At 37.4% G+C, this 20,297-nt stretch overlaps 1 protein-coding gene across 1 annotated transcript; it reads left to right on the plus strand.

Annotated features, from left to right (window-relative positions):
• The first annotated feature begins 1,349 nt into the window (after positions 1–1,349).
• Positions 1,350–17,307, plus strand: C3AR1 (complement C3a receptor 1). Its single transcript, XM_027838705.1, has 2 exons — positions 1,350–1,438; positions 15,327–17,307. Exon 2 carries the CDS (start codon positions 15,337–15,339, stop codon positions 16,843–16,845), a length of 1,509 nt encoding a protein of 502 aa, XP_027694506.1. The 5' UTR covers positions 1,350–1,438; positions 15,327–15,336; the 3' UTR covers positions 16,846–17,307.
• Positions 17,308–20,297: the final 2,990 nt, after the last annotated feature.

Below are 20,297 nucleotides of genomic sequence, written 5' to 3' on the forward strand. Positions count from 1 at the left end.
ATAACAAAACCACTCCCAGGACCTCTCTCTAATTAGACTTCTTCTCTAAAGTGAAAGCATGCATTATATATCCAAATTAGTAGGTAAACTGTTTAGTTGTTTAGTCCCTTATGATTGTTTATTCGTACTAACATTTTTATGTTTCTCTTGATACCTGTGTTTTCAATTAAAAATGTCTACACCTCTGGTCTTTTTATCAAGAATGATTAGAAGACATTTATTTTATTGAAAGTCAATTTTTTCTCCATAGTATTACACTCAGTTTTGCTAGATAAGTTATTCTTGGTTTCTAAACCTATATCCTTTGCAACCTGGAATATAATATTCTAAGCTCTCCATTATTTTATGGTGGTGACTGCAAAATCATGTGTGATCTTGACCACGGTTCCTCAGTACTTGAATTCTTTCTTTACAGATACTTGCAGTAATTTTTCTTTGACCTGGAAAATCTAGATTTTGGCTTTAGTGTTCCTGGGAGTTTTTATTTTGGAGTTTCTTTCAAGAGATCACAAGTGGATTCTAGCTGTTCTATGTTTCAAAAGAGCTCACCTTTTGGAAAGGAAAAGTTTATCAATACCAAGATTCTTTTCTATTATGCCATTTCATTGGCTTTGAGCCAATTGTATCCTCTGGCTGACTAATTTTAAAAGTAAATGCATTGGCACTTTGGAGCTTTGGTTTTGAGTGGATATGGAACCACAGAGTACTTTGAACCTGGGGTAGCTTGTCTAGAAGGATTCTACATTTGGGTTGGAGAGCTACATTCTTCCAGCTGCTTTATCCCAAAGGAATCAAAGGGAAAAACTGGCAATTATTTTGCCAATCTTCATAATATTCCATTGTGACTAAACAAGCAAAAAAAACCCAAAAAAACAAAAAAAACACACTACTTAGGTACATCAGTGAGCTTATGCAATGTGTTCAGGAAACTAAGCTGTAATCAGTAATGTTTAATTCCCACAAGTCTAGTCAAAAAATAATTCTGTATGTTTGTATACAAAAGTTTTAATATATGTATGTATACTATAATACATATTATATGTATGTGTATGTATAGTCCCCCCAAATATAGGCATCACACATATGAAAATTCTATCTGATAACACATTTCTTTTTTTTTTTTGAGAACCACACATAAACTTTTCTCTAACAACTCTTCCTCTTCTTCCATCTCTCTTATCTGAGCAAAACTGCAAAATTTGGAGATGACTCACTTTGACCTTTCCTGTTAGATTATACCACAAAGTAATAGCCAAGGGACCAGAGACGGCTCCTTTAAAAAAAAAATACACAAAATACTGTTCACTAGAAGAAAAAAACAAAGTTCCTAAATATACCAAATATACACTCCCTCGTGGCGAGAGCTGAAGAGGGATGTGACAAGGACTTCTAGATTTAGACTGAATCCTGCTCCCAACTACATATAAGCTGTCCTTTGGTAAGCAACTTAGATTCACCTTTTGGGTCTTTCCATTTCCTTATGTCTTTCTTTCAATCTCCATCACTCCTTCCTTCGTCACCTTGATTCCCATCATCACCAATCATTTTCTTCCATGAACTCCTAAGGTGTCTTTTTTTCTTAACCAGTTTATCCTGGGGAACTGTTTATCTCTTATGTCTCTGCCTCTCTCCAGCAAGACTATGTCTCTCTCATGTACAAGTTTTCATTGTTGCTCTCTTCTCCAAACTCCTTAATAGTCTATAATCTTTGTTTAAACATTGCCCCTCTCTTGTTAGATCTCCCCCTTTTTTATCTTCTGTTGTTTTCCTCATTGCCTATTTCCTCTCTCATTCAATCAGTATATACCTCACACTATTTTTCTTTCATCATTGCTTCTTCCAAACAATGGAAAAATCAGGTTTTAGGTTTTTATTCATTTTTAAGTTACCAGGTTAAAAAATAAAATTTAAATGTTCAAAATTACTAAATTCTTTAAAAAGACTTTATCATAAGAGCACTTTCTGGCCCCTTCTCTCTAAAAATATAGATATGTACAAATAAATTGGGTCTGATGTTTAAAGACTTGTCATTTTAATCCTGGCCCATAAAAAAATTTCTCTTCTAGAAGGAAGATATATATTATTTAAAACAGTTTGTATTCCATATTACTCAGAACCTTCTGAGTTACTACCTTGCTTCTTCTCCAATCCTTATCATTCCACTTTGACTACTCAGTTAATTGCTTTCCCTTCTTTCCTTCTCTACTCGATATCATTTACAGAATTCTGAACTTAGCAAACATCAATTAAAGTATGTACTACTATATACACAGTAGAACAGAAAGAAAAGTTTATACATGAACCTATAAATCTCTATTATTAGCCCTTCCTTTTCTTTAAAGGTAATATAATAAATTAGATATGTTACTTTCAAAGCTGTCCTGCTTATCTGTGATTCCTGCTGGTCTTTGTGGACACTTAATGTCTCCCCATACCTGAAACAAAAATTTTAATAGCTGAAGCACTGAAGGAATTAATAACCCTTCACTGGCAGGGCTCATACTCTATTTTTTTAGTTCATTGGGCTCCTAGGGCCCTAGCCCCTCATCTGTAAAATAAGGGGAAATCAAACTAGAGGTCTCCCAAGATCCCTTCTAATTCCTAAATCCTAAAATCCTTTCTGCTCTTATGGTTCTAATCTACTCTTTCCTTAATTCTTTGTTGGACTATGAAAACATATATTTTAGGGTGGAAGAAACACTGGTAAAACTCAGAGCTGAATCATTAGCACAGCCTTCTGCTATTTTTTTAAGCAACAAAAACTTAACCTTTTATGAAATGTGGAGCCAGTGAGATAAGTTTTGTTCATGCATAGAATTACTTTTCCTCTTATATGTTTAAATTTATTCATCTACCAAGCTTTTAAAAACTTTTCAGTCCAACCTTATTTCCTAATTGCTGTGGTTTAAGTTGTAGTCTTGTTGTGTTATAAAGCCTAATTTAAAAAAAAAGAGAAATGCCAAGGAACAGTTTTGTTGAATGTAAAGCACTAGTACCATTGACTGTCCACATTCAGAAGGCTCTTCACCTTTGTACGCACACTGTGTATGCTGGTTGTAACAAATCAGCTTACCCTTTTGTATTAAGATTTTTTTACCAACTGCTACAGTCAATAAGTCCAAATCTTTATATGAGAGAAAACAACTGAAATTTTATTTTTCTACTGACATTTCTAATGTTAGTGTCAATGTTTACCAATAAAAATTAACTACGTTAAAAAAACAAACAAACTCAAAGCTGAGTTAGCAGAGCAAAGAGACAGAATTAGCAAATCACTGAACTTCAGGATTAGAAAGGACCTTTCTTTATGCCACTCATAGGATCATAGATTTTAAGTGAAAGGAACCTTTAGTGTTTCTTTGTCCATGAACTTCTTTACTCAATAGCCCATCCAGTTTACTAATGGTCAAACACCCTAGTGTCAGCATTTGCCAATACAGCAGAAATGTTTTTAATTTACAAAAATATCTTTGGAAAGTCTAAAAAAAGGAAAAAATGTTAACATACTAGATTAAAATAGGGAACTAAAAAAAAGAGAAGAAAGGAGCAAAGGGAAACTTGACAAGGCAGCATCTTCAAACTTGGTGAGGCAGCACTGAAGCTATGAAAATGGCCTTATTTTGTAACTCAAGGAGCTTTGAGGAGCCAAAAAGAAAAAGGGTTTTTTAATTAAAAAAATTTTTTGAAGCATTTATTCAACAAACATGTACTGAGAAATAGACAAGGGTGTGCTGGAGCTAGTTCTAACTATCTTGTTAGAGATGACTGTTAAATTTTATGTGTGAGTATTCATACATCTGAAACAGACATGTTACAAATATGGACTCAATTTGTTGTTTTGCTGATTGTCTAGACTTTAGAAAGTGATGAAAAAATGTTAATATTGCATACTAACATTTACAGTGTATTGTTTGTACTTTTTTCTAGATAGCTGGTTATTAAACATTTACCAGTACAACACTGTTTATAGGGGAGGGAGGCAATATTCAAAGAATAGTTAGAAGGTTATTGAGATGGTCCAGATATCAAGTAATGGTGTTCATGGCTTGAGCTAGAGTCTTGGAAATGGAAAGAAATATGATGAATGAAAATGGACAGGACATGGAGAAAAATTGGATATGGACTTTTGAAGGAGGAAAAAAGTCATCAAAGTTATTTCAAAGTCTAAAATCTGACTGATTAGAAAAATGGTAGTAATGTTAAGAGAAAAGGAAAGACCAGCAGTATGAGTCAATTTGAGATGGAATATGAGTTTGTTTTAAATGCATTGAGTTTGAGGTGCCAGCAAGATATAGAAGTAGCAATATTCAGTAAGTAGTTGTAAAGGCAAGACTGAACTTTGGTTCAGAGGTCAGGATTGAAGATATCTATTCAATAATCAACCGCATAATGATGCTGAACATGTGTGATCACATAAGATCATGTAGCAATAGCACATAGAGAAGAGAAAGAAAAGTAAAACCTTAGAGAATGTCCCAATAATGGGGTAAGGGAAGAACCAAGACATTCCAAGGTAACAGAAACCAAATTTGGGAGTTTAAAAGACAGGATGAGCAACAGTGCCACATGCTGCTAAAAGGACAAGGATTGAGGGGAAAAATCATTGGATTTGCTGACTAGGAGGTCATTAGTGACCTGTGAGAGAGCAATTTCAATACACTAGTGGGAAAGAAACCAAACATCAAGGGATTAAAACACAAATGACTGGTGAAGAAGCAGATGTCAGGATGATAGAATACTCTTGAAAAATCTGATGCTATAAAGAAAGAGATAAGACTTGAGAGTGTAGCAACATGAAGAAAAATAGTCTTACATACCGGGCCTTGGAGAATGCTTATAGAGAGTAGAGAAAGGATACAATGAGGAAAGATTGAAGATGCAGGAGAGAGGGGCCTTTCCAAAAAAGGTTACTGCATTTCAGTTGATGGGGATTTTTTAAAAAGTAATTTAAAATATCTAAGGGATTGTTTAAGTGCTATTCTACAGAGGAACAAAACGAACTTTTGAGATCCTGTCAGGTCTCTGGTTCTATTTGTGACGAGATGAGAATAATTCACCAAACAATTAAACTCAGTAAGTATTTATTAAATGCCTACTATGTGCAAGGCAATGCACTAGATCTTAGTAGTACAAAGTCAGAAACAAAATGGACCCTGCTCTCAAAGGACTTACAATGGGAGGAGGGGAAGGGAGTGGGGAGGAGGACTCTGATATTGCATATGGGTAAGCATGATATAAGACAGGGAGTGATAGGAGTGGCAGAGGAAGGATCCAGAAAGAAGAGTGAGAGAACACTTTTAACTACAGGAATCAGAGAAGACTATACAAAGGGGGTAACAGCTGAGCTAAACCTTTAAGGTCCACAAGAATTATGAGATAGGTAATTGGGGGTCCATTCCAGGCATAGGAGTTGGTCTATACAAATACATAGACATGGGAAGTGACATGTGGAGTTAAAAAAAATAACTATAGTCTAACGTGTGAAATAATTTGACTAGTAGTCAAATGAATAAATCAAGTAACAGGAAATTAGTTTGGAAAAGTAGTTTGAAACTACACTGGGGAGCATCTTAAGTGCTAGGCCAGGGAGTTCTTATTTTATTCTAGAGGCAATAGTGAGTCATTGAAGATTTTCTGAGCAGGAAGTAACACGGTTAGATCTGTAATTAGATTATTTTGGAAATATGTGTGAAGGACTTGAAAGGAGAGAGGCTAGAAGCAGGGAGAATGATTGGTGAGAAGGCTATTGCAATAGTCTAAGTGAGACCTCATTGCCATGTACATAGTGAGGGTTTTGTTGTTGTTATTGTTGAGTCGTGTCTGACTCTTTGTGGCCCTGTGGATCATACAGTGCATGGGGTTTTCTTGGCAAAGATGATGGAGTGGTTTGCTATTTCCTTCTCCAGTGGCTGAAGGCAAACAGAGGTTAAGTGACTTGCCCAGGGTCATATAGCTAATAAGTGTCCAAGGCTAAATTTGAATTCAGGGCTTCCTAACTCCAGGTCCAGCAATCTGTTCACTGAGCCATCTAGCTACCCCCCCACCCAAGTAAGTGTTTAACATATGCTTATTGGAGGTGGAGCCAAAATGGCAGAGTAAAGAGAGGGACTCACCTGAGTTCTCCCCCAAACCCTTCCAAATACCTTTAAAAAGTGACTCTAAACAAATTCGAGAGCAGCAGAACCCACAAAAAGACGGAGTGAAGCAAATTTCCAGACCAAGACAACTTGGAAGGTCGGCAGGAAAGGTCTGTTGCAGCAGGATGAGAGAGGAGCACAGTCCAGCACTGGCCCCGCCAGCACAGACTGGGCCCCAGCAAAGCCAGAGCAGGCCTCAGAGTGACTAAATCATAGGCAGCAGTGGTGGTTCCCAGACCTCTCAGCCCACAGACACCAAAGAACTACTTGGAAGGTCAGCAGGAAAGGTCTGTCTCACCTGGATGAAAGTGGAGCACAGTCCAGTGCAGGTCACACCAGCACAGCCCTGCCCCAGCAAACCAGGAGCAGGCCTTAGGAGTGACTGAATCAGCATCAATGGCAGCAGCTGCATCCAGAACCCTCAGACCACAGAGAGTAAGGGGGTTGAAAAACTGGTCAGAAGGAGATTACAGAGGTCTTTTGGCTAGCGATGAGGGTTAGGACTCTGTTGCTCTGCCCATAGTCGGATCTGGTTCCTGGGTGGCAGTCCCAGGGTAAGGAAGAGAAGTAGCAAAGCAGAGCTTACAGCCACTGTGGAAGGGGGGACCCTCTTCACAGTTCCAGGGCAGAAAAGAGTGCTTGTAGTCTCTCACAGACCAGAGCACAGGCTAGGAGAGTAGTAAACACTTTTCCTTAGATCATACTACCCTGGAAGAACTGAAAACTTACAGGTCCCTAGATGTATCTCTGAAAACAGCTGCACAAACCCCCTGAAACTTGGGACAGTACACCCTACACCCTGGAAGCAGAGCCCTACTTTAACAAAGACTTAAAAGTCAACTAATAAACCAAGGAAATGAGTAAACAATGGGAAAAAACCTCTGACTATAGAAAGTTATTATGGTGACAAAGAAGATCAAAACACACACTCAGAAGATAACAAAGCCAAAGTTCCTACATCCAAAGCCTCCAAGAAAAATATAAGTTGGTCTCAGGCCAGGGAAGAGTTTAAAAAGGATTTTGAAAAATCAAATAATAGAAGTAGAGGAAAAATTGGGAAGAGAAATGAGAGTGATGCAAAAAAACCATGAAAAACAAGTCAACATCTTGGTAAAGAAGACACAAAAAAAACCAGGAAAATAAGGAAGAAAATAACACCTTAAAAAACAGATTAGGCCAAATGGTAAAAGAGGTCCAAAAAGCCAATGAGGATAAAAATGCCTTAAAAAGCAAAATTGACCAAATGGAAAAGGAGGTCCAAAAGCTCACTGAAGAAAATAACTCCTTGAAAATTAGAATGAAGCAATTGAAAGTGAATGACTTTATAAAAAATCAAGAAATAATAAAATAAAACTAAAAGAATGAAAAAATAAAAGACCTTGTTAAATATTTCATTGGAAAAATAACTGACCTGGAAAATAGATCCAGGAGAGATAATTTTAAAATTATTGGACTGCCTGAAAGCCATGATAAAAAAAATAGCCTAGACATCATCTTTCAAGAAATTATCAAGGAAAACTGCCCTGATATTCTAGAACCAGAAAGTAATATAGGAATTGAAAGAATCTACTGATTAACTCCTGAAAGAGATCCCAAAATGAAAACTGCCAGGAATATTATAGCCAAATTCCAGAGTTCTCAGGTCAAGGAAAAATATTGCAAGCAGCCAGAAAGAAACAATTCAAGTATTGTGGAGCCACAGTCAGAAAAACACAAGATTTACTGGCTTCTACCTTAAAGGATCAGAGGTCTTAGAATATGATATTCTAGAGGGCAAAAGAGCTAGAATTACAACCAAGAATCACCTACCCAGCAAAACTGAGTATAATTCTTTAGGGGAAAAAATTGATATTCAATGAGTTAGATGACTTTCAGGCATTCTTGATGAAAAGACCAGAGCTGAATAGAAAATTTGACTTTCAAATAAAAGACTCAAGAAAAGCATGAAAAGATAAACAGGAAAGAGAAATCATAAGGGACTTAATAAAGTTGAACTGTTGACATTCCTACATGGAAAGATGATATTTGTAACTCATGAGACTTTTCTCAGTATTAGAGTACTAGGAGGGAATATATAGAGACAGAGGGCAAAGGGTGAGTTGAATATGAAGGGATGATATCTAAAAAATAAAACTAAGGAGTGAGAGAGGATTGTACAGGGAGAAGTAGAAAGGAAGAGGTAGAATGGGATAAATTATATCACATAAAAGAGGGAAGAAAAAGCTCTTACTGTGGAGGGGAAGAGGGGGGAGGTGAGAGAGAATGAATGACTCTTACTGTCATTGGATTTGGCTTAAAGAGGGAATAACATACACACTCAATTGGGTATGGAAATCTGTCTTACCCTACAGGAAAATGGGGGGGAGGGTATAAGGGGGGGAATGATAGAAGGGAGGGCAGATTAGGGGAGGGGGTAATCAGAAGCAAATACTTTTGAGGAGGGACAGGGTCAAAGGAGAGAATAGAATAAATGGGGGTGGGATAGGATGAAGGGAAATATAGTTAGTTTTTCACAACATGGCTTGTATGGAAGTGTTTTGCATGACTACACATGTATAACCTGTATCAAGTTGCTTGCCTTCCCAATGAGGGTGGGTGGGTAGGGAGGAAGGGAGAGGATTTGGAACCCAAAGTTTTAAAAACAAATATTAAAAATTGTTTTTACATGCAACTGGGAAATAAGATATATAGGCAATGGGGTATAGAAATGTATCCTGCGCTACAGGAAAATAGAAGGGGGAGGGAATAAGAGAAAGGGATGATTGACAGAAGGGAGGGCAGATCAGGGGAAGGGGTATTCAGAATGCATGCCGTCTTGGGGTGGAGGAGGGGAGAGATGAGGAACTCAAGATTTGGAACTCAAGATCTTGTGGAAGTGAATGTTGAAAACTAAAAATAAATAAATTAATCAATAAAAATAACCTTTCTTAAAAGACAAAAAAAAAAGACTCAAGAGAAGCATAAAAAGGTAAACAGGAAAGGGAAATTGTAAAGGATTTAATAAGTTTAAACTGTTTACATCCTTACATGGGAAGATGATATTTGTAACTCATAAGACCTTTCTCATTATTAGAGTAGTTAGAAGGAGCATATATAGACAGAGGGCACAGGTATGAGTTGAATATGAAAGGATGATATCTAAAGAAAAAAATTAATGGATAAGAGAGGAATGTACTAGGAGAAAGAGAAAGGAAGAGGTAGAATGGGGGTAAATTATCTCACATAAAAGAGGTAAGGAAAGGCTTTTGCAATGGAGGGGAAGAAGGGGGAAGTGAGGGGGAGTGAGTGAATCTTACTCTCATAAGAATTGGTGCAAAAAGGGAATAACATACACACTCATTTGGTTATAGAAATCTATCTTACCTAACCTACAGGAAAGTAGAAAGGGAAGGGGATAAGAGAAAGGGAAGGGTGATAGAAGGGAGGGCAGAATGGGGGAGGGGCAAAGTCACAGCAATATTGTAAGATGATCATCCATGAATGACTTAGCTATTCTCAGCAATACAATGATCCAAGACAACTCTGAAGGACTTATGATGAAAAATGCTATCCATCCCCAGAGAAAGAACTGTTGGTGTCCGAATACAGATTGAAGCATACATTTATTTTTTTTGAGGTTTTTTTTCTTGTCTAGGTTTTCTTTCACAACATGACTATTACAAATATGTCTTGCATGACTACAAAAAAAAAAAACACAACTCACATGCTTATTGAATTGAATCAAAGTAAGAGGTGACAAGGGCCTGATCTAAGGTGATGGCATTGTGAGTGGAAAGAAGGGATACATGTGAGAGATATCACGGAGGTAGAATCAATTGATTGGTATATAAGGGATTAAAAAAAGACAAAATAACAAAACAGATCTATGTGGTTATGCAACTCCTGTTGCCCATATGGGACATTCCACCTCCTCTCTTTATGCCTTTGTACAAGTGTCCCCCATGCCTGGAAGGTTCTCTTTCCTCATCTCTGAATCTTAAAACTCCTACCTCTTATCAAGGCCTAGTTCAATCATAGTTCACCTCCTATAAGAGGTCTTTTCTATTTTCCTCAATTATTAATAGTTCATATCCACCCCAACCATAAAAATTACTTTGGATTTGTGTGTTTGTTGTTTCTCTCCAAGACAATGTAAGCTCCTTGGGGGCAGGTAGTCTTCTTTTAATTTTTGTATCCCCAGCTCCCAGTATAATGCCTAGCCCATAAGAAGCACTTAAATGCTTGGTGGATTGAAATGAATTGAATGTCCAGCAGGCATTTGGAGACATATGACTATAGTTGGGAGATTCAATCCACTAATTCGATACAATCCAAGAAATATTTGTTTCTACTAAGTAGAAGGCACTACAAATACTGCCCCCAAGGAATTTACTTTCTACTCATGCATACAAGTAAATAAATGTGAAGCATATACTGTAGTGTGCAAATTAACTGGGACAAAGTAAAATAATTAAATGTACTGACTTATACAATAAACTTTATAAAGTTTTACATCTTTAAAAGTATAATATGCAATAAGGCCTCCTTTTGCTGTTACTTGTTTTATAAAATTTGACATTGAGTTCACAAGATTTTGACACATATCTATTAAATCTTTATCACAAAACATCAAATTATAGATTAAGTACAACTTTACTTAACAGTCCACTTTTCAAAATCTAGCCTTGATTATAACCCACATGTTTTCTTTTTCTTTTTTTATTCTTCACTTAACAAACACACACAAAATGAACATTTCCATCTACAAAATAGAAGAGAAAAAAAGATTACATAGGAAACTGTGAATATTTATTACATAGTTTACTTTTTAAAAGTATACAACAAATTCAACATGCTACTTTCGCAATAGATTTTATTGACATCTTTTGTTTACATTACTTAGATTTCCTATTTCCCCCATATGCCTATCCCTTCTGTCTCCTACAGAACCATCTCTTATAATAACAAATTTCTTAAAGAAAACAAAAATTAGGAGAGAAAATAGCAAAAAAATAAAACCTTATTAACACACGAAATATTTGATACTATATGCAACAGTACACATTTGAGAACCTTCCCCCACCTTGCAAAGGAATAGAGGAGAGTGTCTTCTTATAGTGTCTTTGGGTCCAAATTTATTGTTTATAATTTTACAATATTCATCTTTGTTTTAATTTTTGTGGGGTTTTTGTTGTTTTGTGGTTGTCACTTATACTATTGTAGTTATTGTGTATATTGTTTTCTGGCTCTGCTTATTTAACTTTGAATCAGTTCATGTAAGCCTTTTCATGCTTATCTGTATCATGCCACAAAATTAAACCACATCAAGATTGCTTATCCCATTCTTCTGCCAAGGTTTTTTTCAGTGGTAAAAGAAAAGCCATTTGGTCATTGTTGAAATCTTCATTTTTTTAATGCCCCAGTAATATTCAATTACATTCATGTACCACAATTTGTTTAACTATTGCCAATCAATGATGCAAATGTCAACATTTTACTTTCAGAGCTGTCCTGCTTACCTTTGGTCTTCTGAACATCTTTCTGTACTCATCTATGCATTTTCTTTTAAATATTTAGAGGATCCTCTTTTCTTTTCTTTTGACAACACTATCATTAGCCTCCCTTCTCCCACCATCAATCCCCAACTGAAACAAAGAAAAAGAAAAACAAATTCTTGCAACAAATAGCATAGTCAAGCAAAACAAATCTTCACATTGGTCATGTTAAACAAAAAAAAAAAAAAAATGTGTGTCCCATTCTATACCTTGAGTCCATCATCCTTCTGTCAGGGGACAGGGTAGCTTGTATCAGTTTTCTGGAATTGCAGTAACTCATAGGTTTTCAGTAGGTTTAAGTCAAGTAAGTTCTCAGGCCGCTGAAGAAGAGTAAGTTCCACCTCTTAGATGAATTTCTTAACTTTTCATGATGTAAGATATAGTACAAGTTTATGCTTCAGTATTCTATCCAGAACAATTCTTTTTCTCAGGATATCAATATATTAGAGTTCGTCAGTCCTTCAATAGTGATAGGACATCTAGGCCCAATGAAAATTTAACAATCTCCAAAATATTTTGGGAGGATATTTTAGAACCTGAAGAAGATACTCAGGTCTTATAGACTCAACTGGACTAACTATACCAATGGTTTTGGTATAATCGTTAATAAAAAAAAAATGAGTTTCATTCATAAAAATTACATTTATCTAATTGCCAATAATCCAGTATTTGTATTGTCTTCTCCAAAACAAGGATTTTTTTTTCATAGCAATTTTTTTTAAACCTGATCTTTGCACTCTTCTTACAACTTCAATAAACCTATGCCACACTGTAGAAGAATTAGTAATGATCCTTCTAGCTACCAGGTCTCTCTGAAGGTCTTTGCTTATTTTCCAAGGATTAATTAGATTATTTTTGCAGCAATAGTTGACCAAGTATTGGTATTGTTTTGAATTTTCAACCTCACTGTCTGTTGAGCTTCAATTATATTAAGCCTTTTCCACTGTGGGCTTGATTGATATTTGAAAAACTTGACTTTGCTACACCAATAGCCACTGCAATGCCCCTAATAATCAGTGAAGTGTGATCTTTATGAGCTACAACTTTTGCATGTTTCCTAAGAGTAATGTCTATTCTTTAAATCATGGAATAAAAAAAGAACTTTTGTTCTTTGAACTTTTATTTCTATGAAATATTATAGCACAAAATTGCTTACTCAACTGACAAAAAACTTACTAACGGTAAGGAAACCAGCTCAAACCAATTTCACCTGGTCAAGATCAGACATTCTGAACCATCCTATTATCAGTAGAAGCATGTACATAAGACCATTGCTGTCACAAAATTAAACCACATCAAAATTGCTTATCTCATTCTTCTGCTAAGGTACATTTTCAGTGGTAAAAGAAAAGCTATTTGGTCATTGTTGAAATCTTCATTTATAATGAAATTTTAAGATCATCCTATGTATTATAATTGATAGATGATTTTAAGATTTAAGATTCTTAAGAGTGTGATTTGCTCCCTTTTCCTAAAATAAAAAATGCCCTCCTTTTCTCCTCCAAATTGCTTATCTCTAGTAATTTGCATTCCACTGTACAATATAATTTGAGGAGGGAGAGGGTGTTAGTAACTGGAGAATCAAGAAACACCTCATTAGGAGATGGTACTTGAGTTGTTCTTTGAAGGTAGGTAGGGATTCCAAGAGGCAGAAGTGAGAAAGATGAGCCTTTTAGACAAGGGAGACCACTTGTGCAAAGGCACAAAGTATAGAGATGAAATGTCAAGCATGGGGAATTTGTATTTTCACTAAGGTAATGAGGAGTCATTGAGAAATTTTGAGTAAAAGGGCAACACGGTCAAATCTGTGTTTTAGAAACATCAGTTTTGCAGCTGTATGAAAGAAGAGGTGATAAGAGTCTGAACTAAGATGGTTGTGGTATAAGCAGAGAGAAAGCGATGGATGGGAGCAATGTTAAAGATGTAGAATATATAAAACTTGGCAACTGATAAGATATGAGTATTAAGGAAAAGGATCTTCCCTATAACTTCAAAGTTATAAACATGGGTGATTGGAAGAAAGGTAGTGTTGTCAACAAAAATGGAGGGGAAATGGGTTTGGGGGAAAATACAATGAATTCCATTTTGAACATGTTGAATTTGAAATGCCTATGGGACATCCACTTAGAGATATCAAGCAAGCAATTGATAATATAATACTGAAATTCAGGAGCAGGATTGGGGCTGGACATATAGATTTCAGAGTCATCTCCATAGAAGTGAGCATTGAACCCATGAGAGCTGATAAAATGACCAAATGAGACCATGCATCTAGAGAAAAAAGAGAAAGGGACCCAAAATAGTGCCTTGAAGGACTTCCACACTTAGTGAGGTGGAAGATGATGAGGACACTAAGGAGCAGTTAGACAGGCAGGATAAGAACCAAGAAAGCAGTATCATAGAAGCTAAAGTAGGAGAATAGGTACTGCAGAAGTTGGTGGTGAATTGAGAAGTGAGAATTAAGGAAATGGGATCAATCAGTATAGACAAAGCTTTCTTAGAGTTTGGATTTGAAAGAGAGAAGAGAACTAGGATGATAGTTTGAGGGGTTGACAGGGTCAACTGAAGATTTTTTTAAGGATGGAAGAGATGTGAAACAAGGAAAGAACCAGTGGTCAAGTACAGATTGAAGATAAGAAAAAGATAAAATGATCAAAGAAGCAAACTTCCAACAGAAAAAGGGAGGGATGAAATCAAGTCATAAGTGAAGAGAATAACCTTAGCAAGGAACAGGCTTCATTAGAGTCTTGAGTGGAGAATGGACAATGATGAAAAAGCATTTTGAGGTGTGGCTTCCAGTAAAGTGGAAGTGAAGTTTTCTGCTGAAAGGGAGTCAAAAGGAAGTGGTAAAAGAGGTCTGAAAACAAAGAAGTTTTACAATAGCTGGTGTGGACAGTATGATAGCCAACCAGGAAAGAATAAAATGATCATCATGTAGCAGTGAGGGCCCAGTTGCAACTAGATGACATAAATTTATAATGAACCCCCTTTATTCTCCAGGAAGACTCAGTAGCTCATGTGTAGGGATGAAGAAGGTGAATCATTGGATTCTGGAAAAGTGGCAATAGGACAGAGAGGAAGGAATTCCGGTCTGGTTGATTGTGTATAGTTGAAATAGCCAACATCTGGATCAAGGCTATAAAGGGAAGGAAAAGAAACCACAGAATGGTTAAATGGATTGGATGGAAGAACAGAGATTCTCATCCAACAGGTTGGATGGATTGGAGATCATGGTGAGGATGAAGAGGTTTAAAAGAGGTGATGAATAGGCAGTGATAGAAGGATAGAAGGATGCAGTCAGAAAAATTTCAGAGTTCTTGATTAAGAAGACAGAAAAATTTGGGATAATGAGCTGTCATTAGCCTAATGATGTCATGGGATGATTTGTCATGAAACTTTAGGAGAGTTACGTATTAAGGAATAGGGATTGGATTGAGAGGAAGACTGTATTCCTTCTGAAAGATGGGACATTAAGGCTGGTTATATAGATTTGGGAATGATAACTGAACCTCTAGGAGTAGATGAGCTCACCAAGAGAGAAAGTGTAGAGAAGATAGTCCACCAATGATTTGTAAAGGACAGAAAGTCTAGATAAGAGCAAGATGTCTGTAAGGAGGTATGACTAGAATTTGTAATTCCTATGCTTCTTTTGCAGAATCTGCAGAATGCCTCCAACTCTAACCAACACCAGTTCATCTGATTTGATTTCCCAGCCCTTGAGGGAACCCCAAGTGATGATTTCCATAGCCATCTTCAGCCTCACTTTCTTGCTGGGACTGCCAGGCAATGGGTTGGTATTCTGGGTGACTAGACTGAAGATGAAGTGTACAGTCACTACAGTATGGTTCCTCCATCTCACCATGGCTGACCTCCTCTGCTGCCTCTCTGTGCCATTCTCCCTCATTCATGTGATCCTCCAGGGGCATTGGCCCTATGGTTGGCTCTTATGCAAGCTCATCCCTTCCATAATCGTACTCAATATGTTTGCCAGCGTCTTCCTACTGACAGCCATCAGTCTTGACCGTTGTGCTGTAGTGCTCCAACCAGTATGGTGCCAGAATCATCGCACTGTGAGGATGGCCTTCATCTTCTGTGCAGGCATCTGGGTCCTGTCTTTTGCAATGTGCATGCCTGTGTTTTTGTACCGGGAAACCTTTACTGAGAACAACTGTACTGTGTGTACCTACAACTTTGAGGAACACAATTCACAAGCTTATATTTACTTTAGCCCTAACCTTGTAAAAGAAGGCTCACTCGAGAACCCTTCTACATCTGAGTTGACTGGGACAATAGAAGATATCTTACATCCTTCATCTTCCAGAAGAGATGTTTATCTCTGGCCTTCTACTACCACTGCTATACCTAGAACTTCTAATGTTTTCTTCTCTACCAAGGTCAATGGAGATCATTCTGGAGGTGCATTCACTGTAGATTCAGTTAACTTATACAGTCATCACCCCTTTTCTGATTTGTCAGAACTACCAGAGAAATTTCCTCATGCTGAATCACCAAGGATTCCTATGGTTTTACCTGAATTTAGCAATAATGATTCCAGTACTGATACACTGAGAAACTCTGATGTCCTACCCTATGACAATGCAGGAGCTTTTCCCAGGGCTTCTAGCAATCCTTTAGATATACCTGCTGAAGTGACAGAAGATTTCTTGGATTTTATTTATAACTATGATTTCAGTGAGAACCAACTGTCAACAACCTTGGTGGCAATCACAGTCACAAGATTGGTGGTAGGCTTCCTTCTGCCCTTCATCATTATTATCATCTGTTACACCCTTATCATTTTTCGTTTAAACAAAAATCACTTTGTGAAATCTAGAAGCAAAACCCTGAGAGTGTCTATAGTGGTCATAGTTACCTTTTTTGTCTGCTGGACTCCATATCACATTATTGGGGTCCTGTCCCTGTTTGCATCTCCATTTACTCCACTTGGGAAGGCAGTGATAGCATTGGACAACCTCTCCATTGCACTGGCATCTGCCAATAGCTGCCTTAATCCTCTGCTCTATGCCTTCATGGGGAAGGATTTTAGGCAAAAAACACGACAATCCCTACAGGGCATTCTAGAGGTTGTCTTCAGTGAAGATCTCATTCAGTCTTCTAGCTGTCCCCAGAACAAAACCTCATTGACTCAAGACATTGTCAGCACAGCTGTGTGAGAAGATGGGGTAGTGACACCCCACAGCCCCAGTAAGGCTATGTCCTAGGGCATGTTTCAAAGTGGATGATGTCATGGTTGTCTAGGAGATTTGGAATAGAATTGGATGGTTAGAGGGAACCATGAGAAATCGTTTCAGGTGCTAGGTGCAAAATGCTAAGGACCCAACCCATAGAGGTTAGTTTAGTTTTGAAATTTAATCGGCTCAGGAAACACAGGTTTTAGCTATTGAGGGAGCTTCCTCAATAAATACTCAAGAACTTCCTGAGTACAAAAACATCCAGAACATAAGGGCCTGGAGTCTCTCTTTCAGGTTTCTGCCCACAGACCAGCAGCATTATTAACACCAGCACATCAGAGCTATGCTTATATGAGTCAAAGTTATATCCTGCCCAAAGGGCTATAAAAATGTGCACACCCTTTGACCCAGCAATAGCACGTCTAGGGCTGTATCCCAAAGAGATCATACAAATGGGAAAAGGACCCACATGCACAAAAGTATTTATAGCAGCTCTTTTTGTGGTGACAAAGAATTGGAAATTGAGAGGGTGCCCATACATTGGGGAATGGCTGAGCAAGTTGTGGTATATAAATGTAATGGAATACTATTGTGCTATAAGAAATGATGAACAGGCTGACTTCGGAAAAACTTAGGAAGACTTATATGGACAGATGCTGAGTGAAGTGAGCAGAACCAGGAGAATGTTGTACACAGTAAGAGCCACGTTGTATGATGACTAATATTGATACACTCAACCCTTCTCAGCAATGCAAGGATCTAAGACATCTCCAAAGGCCTCATGATGGAAAATGCTACCCACATCCAAAGAAAGAACTATGGAGTTTGAATGCAGATCAAAGCATACTATTTGCTATTTTTTTTCTTCTGTTGTGTTTTGTTTCCTCTTTCTGGTGGTTCCTCCAATTGGTTCTAATTCTTACTACAACATCACTAATGTGAAAATATGTTTAATAGGAATGTGTATGTATAGCCTGTATCAGATTGCATGCCATCTTGGGGAGGGAGGTGGGCAGGGAGGGGGAGAAAAATGTAAAACTCAAAAGCTTATGGAAGTGATTGTTGATAAATCAAAATAAATTAATTTTTAAAAAAAAGAAAAAAAAGTTATATCCTGGATGAACATCCCTTCCCTGCTCTGAATGTCCTTCCCCAGCTACAGCAATTTCTGTAAGCTGCAAGTGTCTTGTCTCCTTCCAATTCTGAACCTGAGACACCTGACCAACCTTGTCAGACCTGATCTATAGTAATCCCTATATTTAAACAGGATTGCATGACATTGGACAAGTCAATTAAGCTCCCAGTTTCCTCATCAGTAAAAGAGTTGTACTGGAAGATTTCACTTTCAACTCTAAAATTCTGGCAGAAGCGAAGCTTAAGTTTATTTAACGCCTAAGAACTAGAGTTAAAGGTTTATTGGCAAGAGATAGTGAAAGAGAAGATCTATAGGCCAATTGAAACAGATGAGAATCTGATTTTTAAAAACCTATTTTAATGTTTAACTACTCTTGCCATTTTTTTTTAGCTTTTATGAAAGCTTTTTTATCTTAGAAAGATATAGCAAGAACGAAAGTACAAACATCCCTCCCCCCCAACACTTTGGGGACACACTGTCACCACACCACTTCACTCTGAGGACATAAACTTAGCACAGATTTTTTTTTTCTTAGCAGAGTTTCTACATAGCATTAATCCCACCAAGCTCATATCCAAAGGAAGCGTGACTCCTTTAGCCAAAAGAGGCCAGATGAGCCCAGCTATTGCTGGATTGGGTCCAAAATGTCACTCTAAAAGGCTAGAATGTTGGTCACTCTTTGCTCCTCCAGACAGTAATGCTGGCTGGCTGCAAGTTCTGGCATTGACGTAAATGCCTAGACTCCTGGAAGCTGCAATCTCTTGCTATTCTGAAGTCCTTCATTCTAAACTAAATCCTCTCTCTGCTACAGTTTAATATCATTTATTCTGCTCTAGTAAAAATGAATAGTTGATATATTCATTTCTTATAAAAAAAATGTGAAAAAAGAAATTTTGGAAGTCCTCGAAGATAAAGGGTGATGTATAGAATACAACCGGAGAGAAGTATAGTGTATATGCCCTACGAGTTTAGCCAATGAGTAAACTGGCAAATATTTATTGAGTATCTATTGTGTATATAGAGCAGGCCACTGGCAAGCCTGCCAAAGGAGTTCGGGCAGCTGTCACATGACCTTGGTTGCCATGGGTCACGTGACAGCTGCCCGAACTCCTTTGGCTACAGCAAGCAGCCGCAGACTGTATGGTTTGCAGGCCTGATATAGAGCACTGATATATCTCCAAATAATATTCTTTAAAAATTATTTTATTGAATTAAAAATAATGTTTTATTGATGCCTTTTGCCTTTATATTGAAGTCATTTCAACTTCCCACATCCATAATTGAATACATCAAAGAAAAACAATTGGTATAGTGACTGTATCTGACAATATTCTGTCCAATAGCCCCCTGCCTTTCTATTTCAAGGGGTCAGGTGGACGGGAGGTATTCAAGATTTTCACTGGATTTTCAACTACTCAAAATTCAACCTCCTTTTACTGGTTCTGCTTACTTTGATCTGCATCAGTTTACACAAGGTGTCCCAAACATCTTAGTGTAGTTTTAAGCTACTAAAGCTTAAGTATTGTTATTGTTGTTTGTCCCGTTTTGAAGAAGACCAATGACATCATCAGGAGATAAGTTTCCTGTGAATTGGATTTTGTGACATCATCAGCCTCACTCTCTCTTCCAGTCATTGAAGTCCAGTGACAGGACAAAAGTCAAGATGACTGGTGGTAGCCCCGGGATGCAGTAGATGACTTTTGCATCTTTGATGTCTGACCAAGCTCTAAGTGCTCCACAGTGCCTGTGTCATGACCATTGGAACAAATTGTTCTCATCTGCCCACCCCGCCAGTGGAAGTCTTCCCATGCTTGGAGTAGGCATTCCCTTAACTTATTGACGGATTTGAGGCCTGTCACTTACCTTCAACCTGAGTTAGCCTGTCTGCCGAGACAGTTTTACCAGGGTGTGGCCACTGTGCATGCTATAGCTTCTTAACTATACTAAGACTTTTGGGACACCCTATATAAAATGTTAAGTTTCATAAACTTTTATAAACTATATATACTATTAAGCTACTAAAGCTTAAAACTATACTAACACTTTTGGGACACCCTGTACATATCTTCCTATTTTTTCGACTCAATCAATCAATAAGTATTTGCTAAGTGCCCATTGTGCCAATACAGTGCTGGGTGCAAAGACACAAAGAAAATAGGCTCTGCCCACCAGATTCATATGTTACAGTTTTTTTCCAGCCATTTTCCAATTTAGGTTAGGCGCAATTTCCAGTTTTTTGTGTGTTTGTTTGTTTTTGCTACCATAGAAGAGTGCTACTATGAATACATTGGTATAGATT

Source organism: Vombatus ursinus, unplaced genomic scaffold (assembly GCF_900497805.2).
Source record: "Vombatus ursinus unplaced genomic scaffold, bare-nosed wombat genome assembly UNPS02014830.1, whole genome shotgun sequence".
Classification (NCBI taxonomy): domain Eukaryota; kingdom Metazoa; phylum Chordata; class Mammalia; order Diprotodontia; family Vombatidae; genus Vombatus; species Vombatus ursinus.

Bases quoted from the DNA above. Each gene is read 5' to 3' on its own strand.
- C3AR1 (XM_027838705.1), top strand. From the start codon at position 15,337: ATGCCTCCAACTCTAACCAACACCAGTTCATCTGATTTGATTTCCCAG.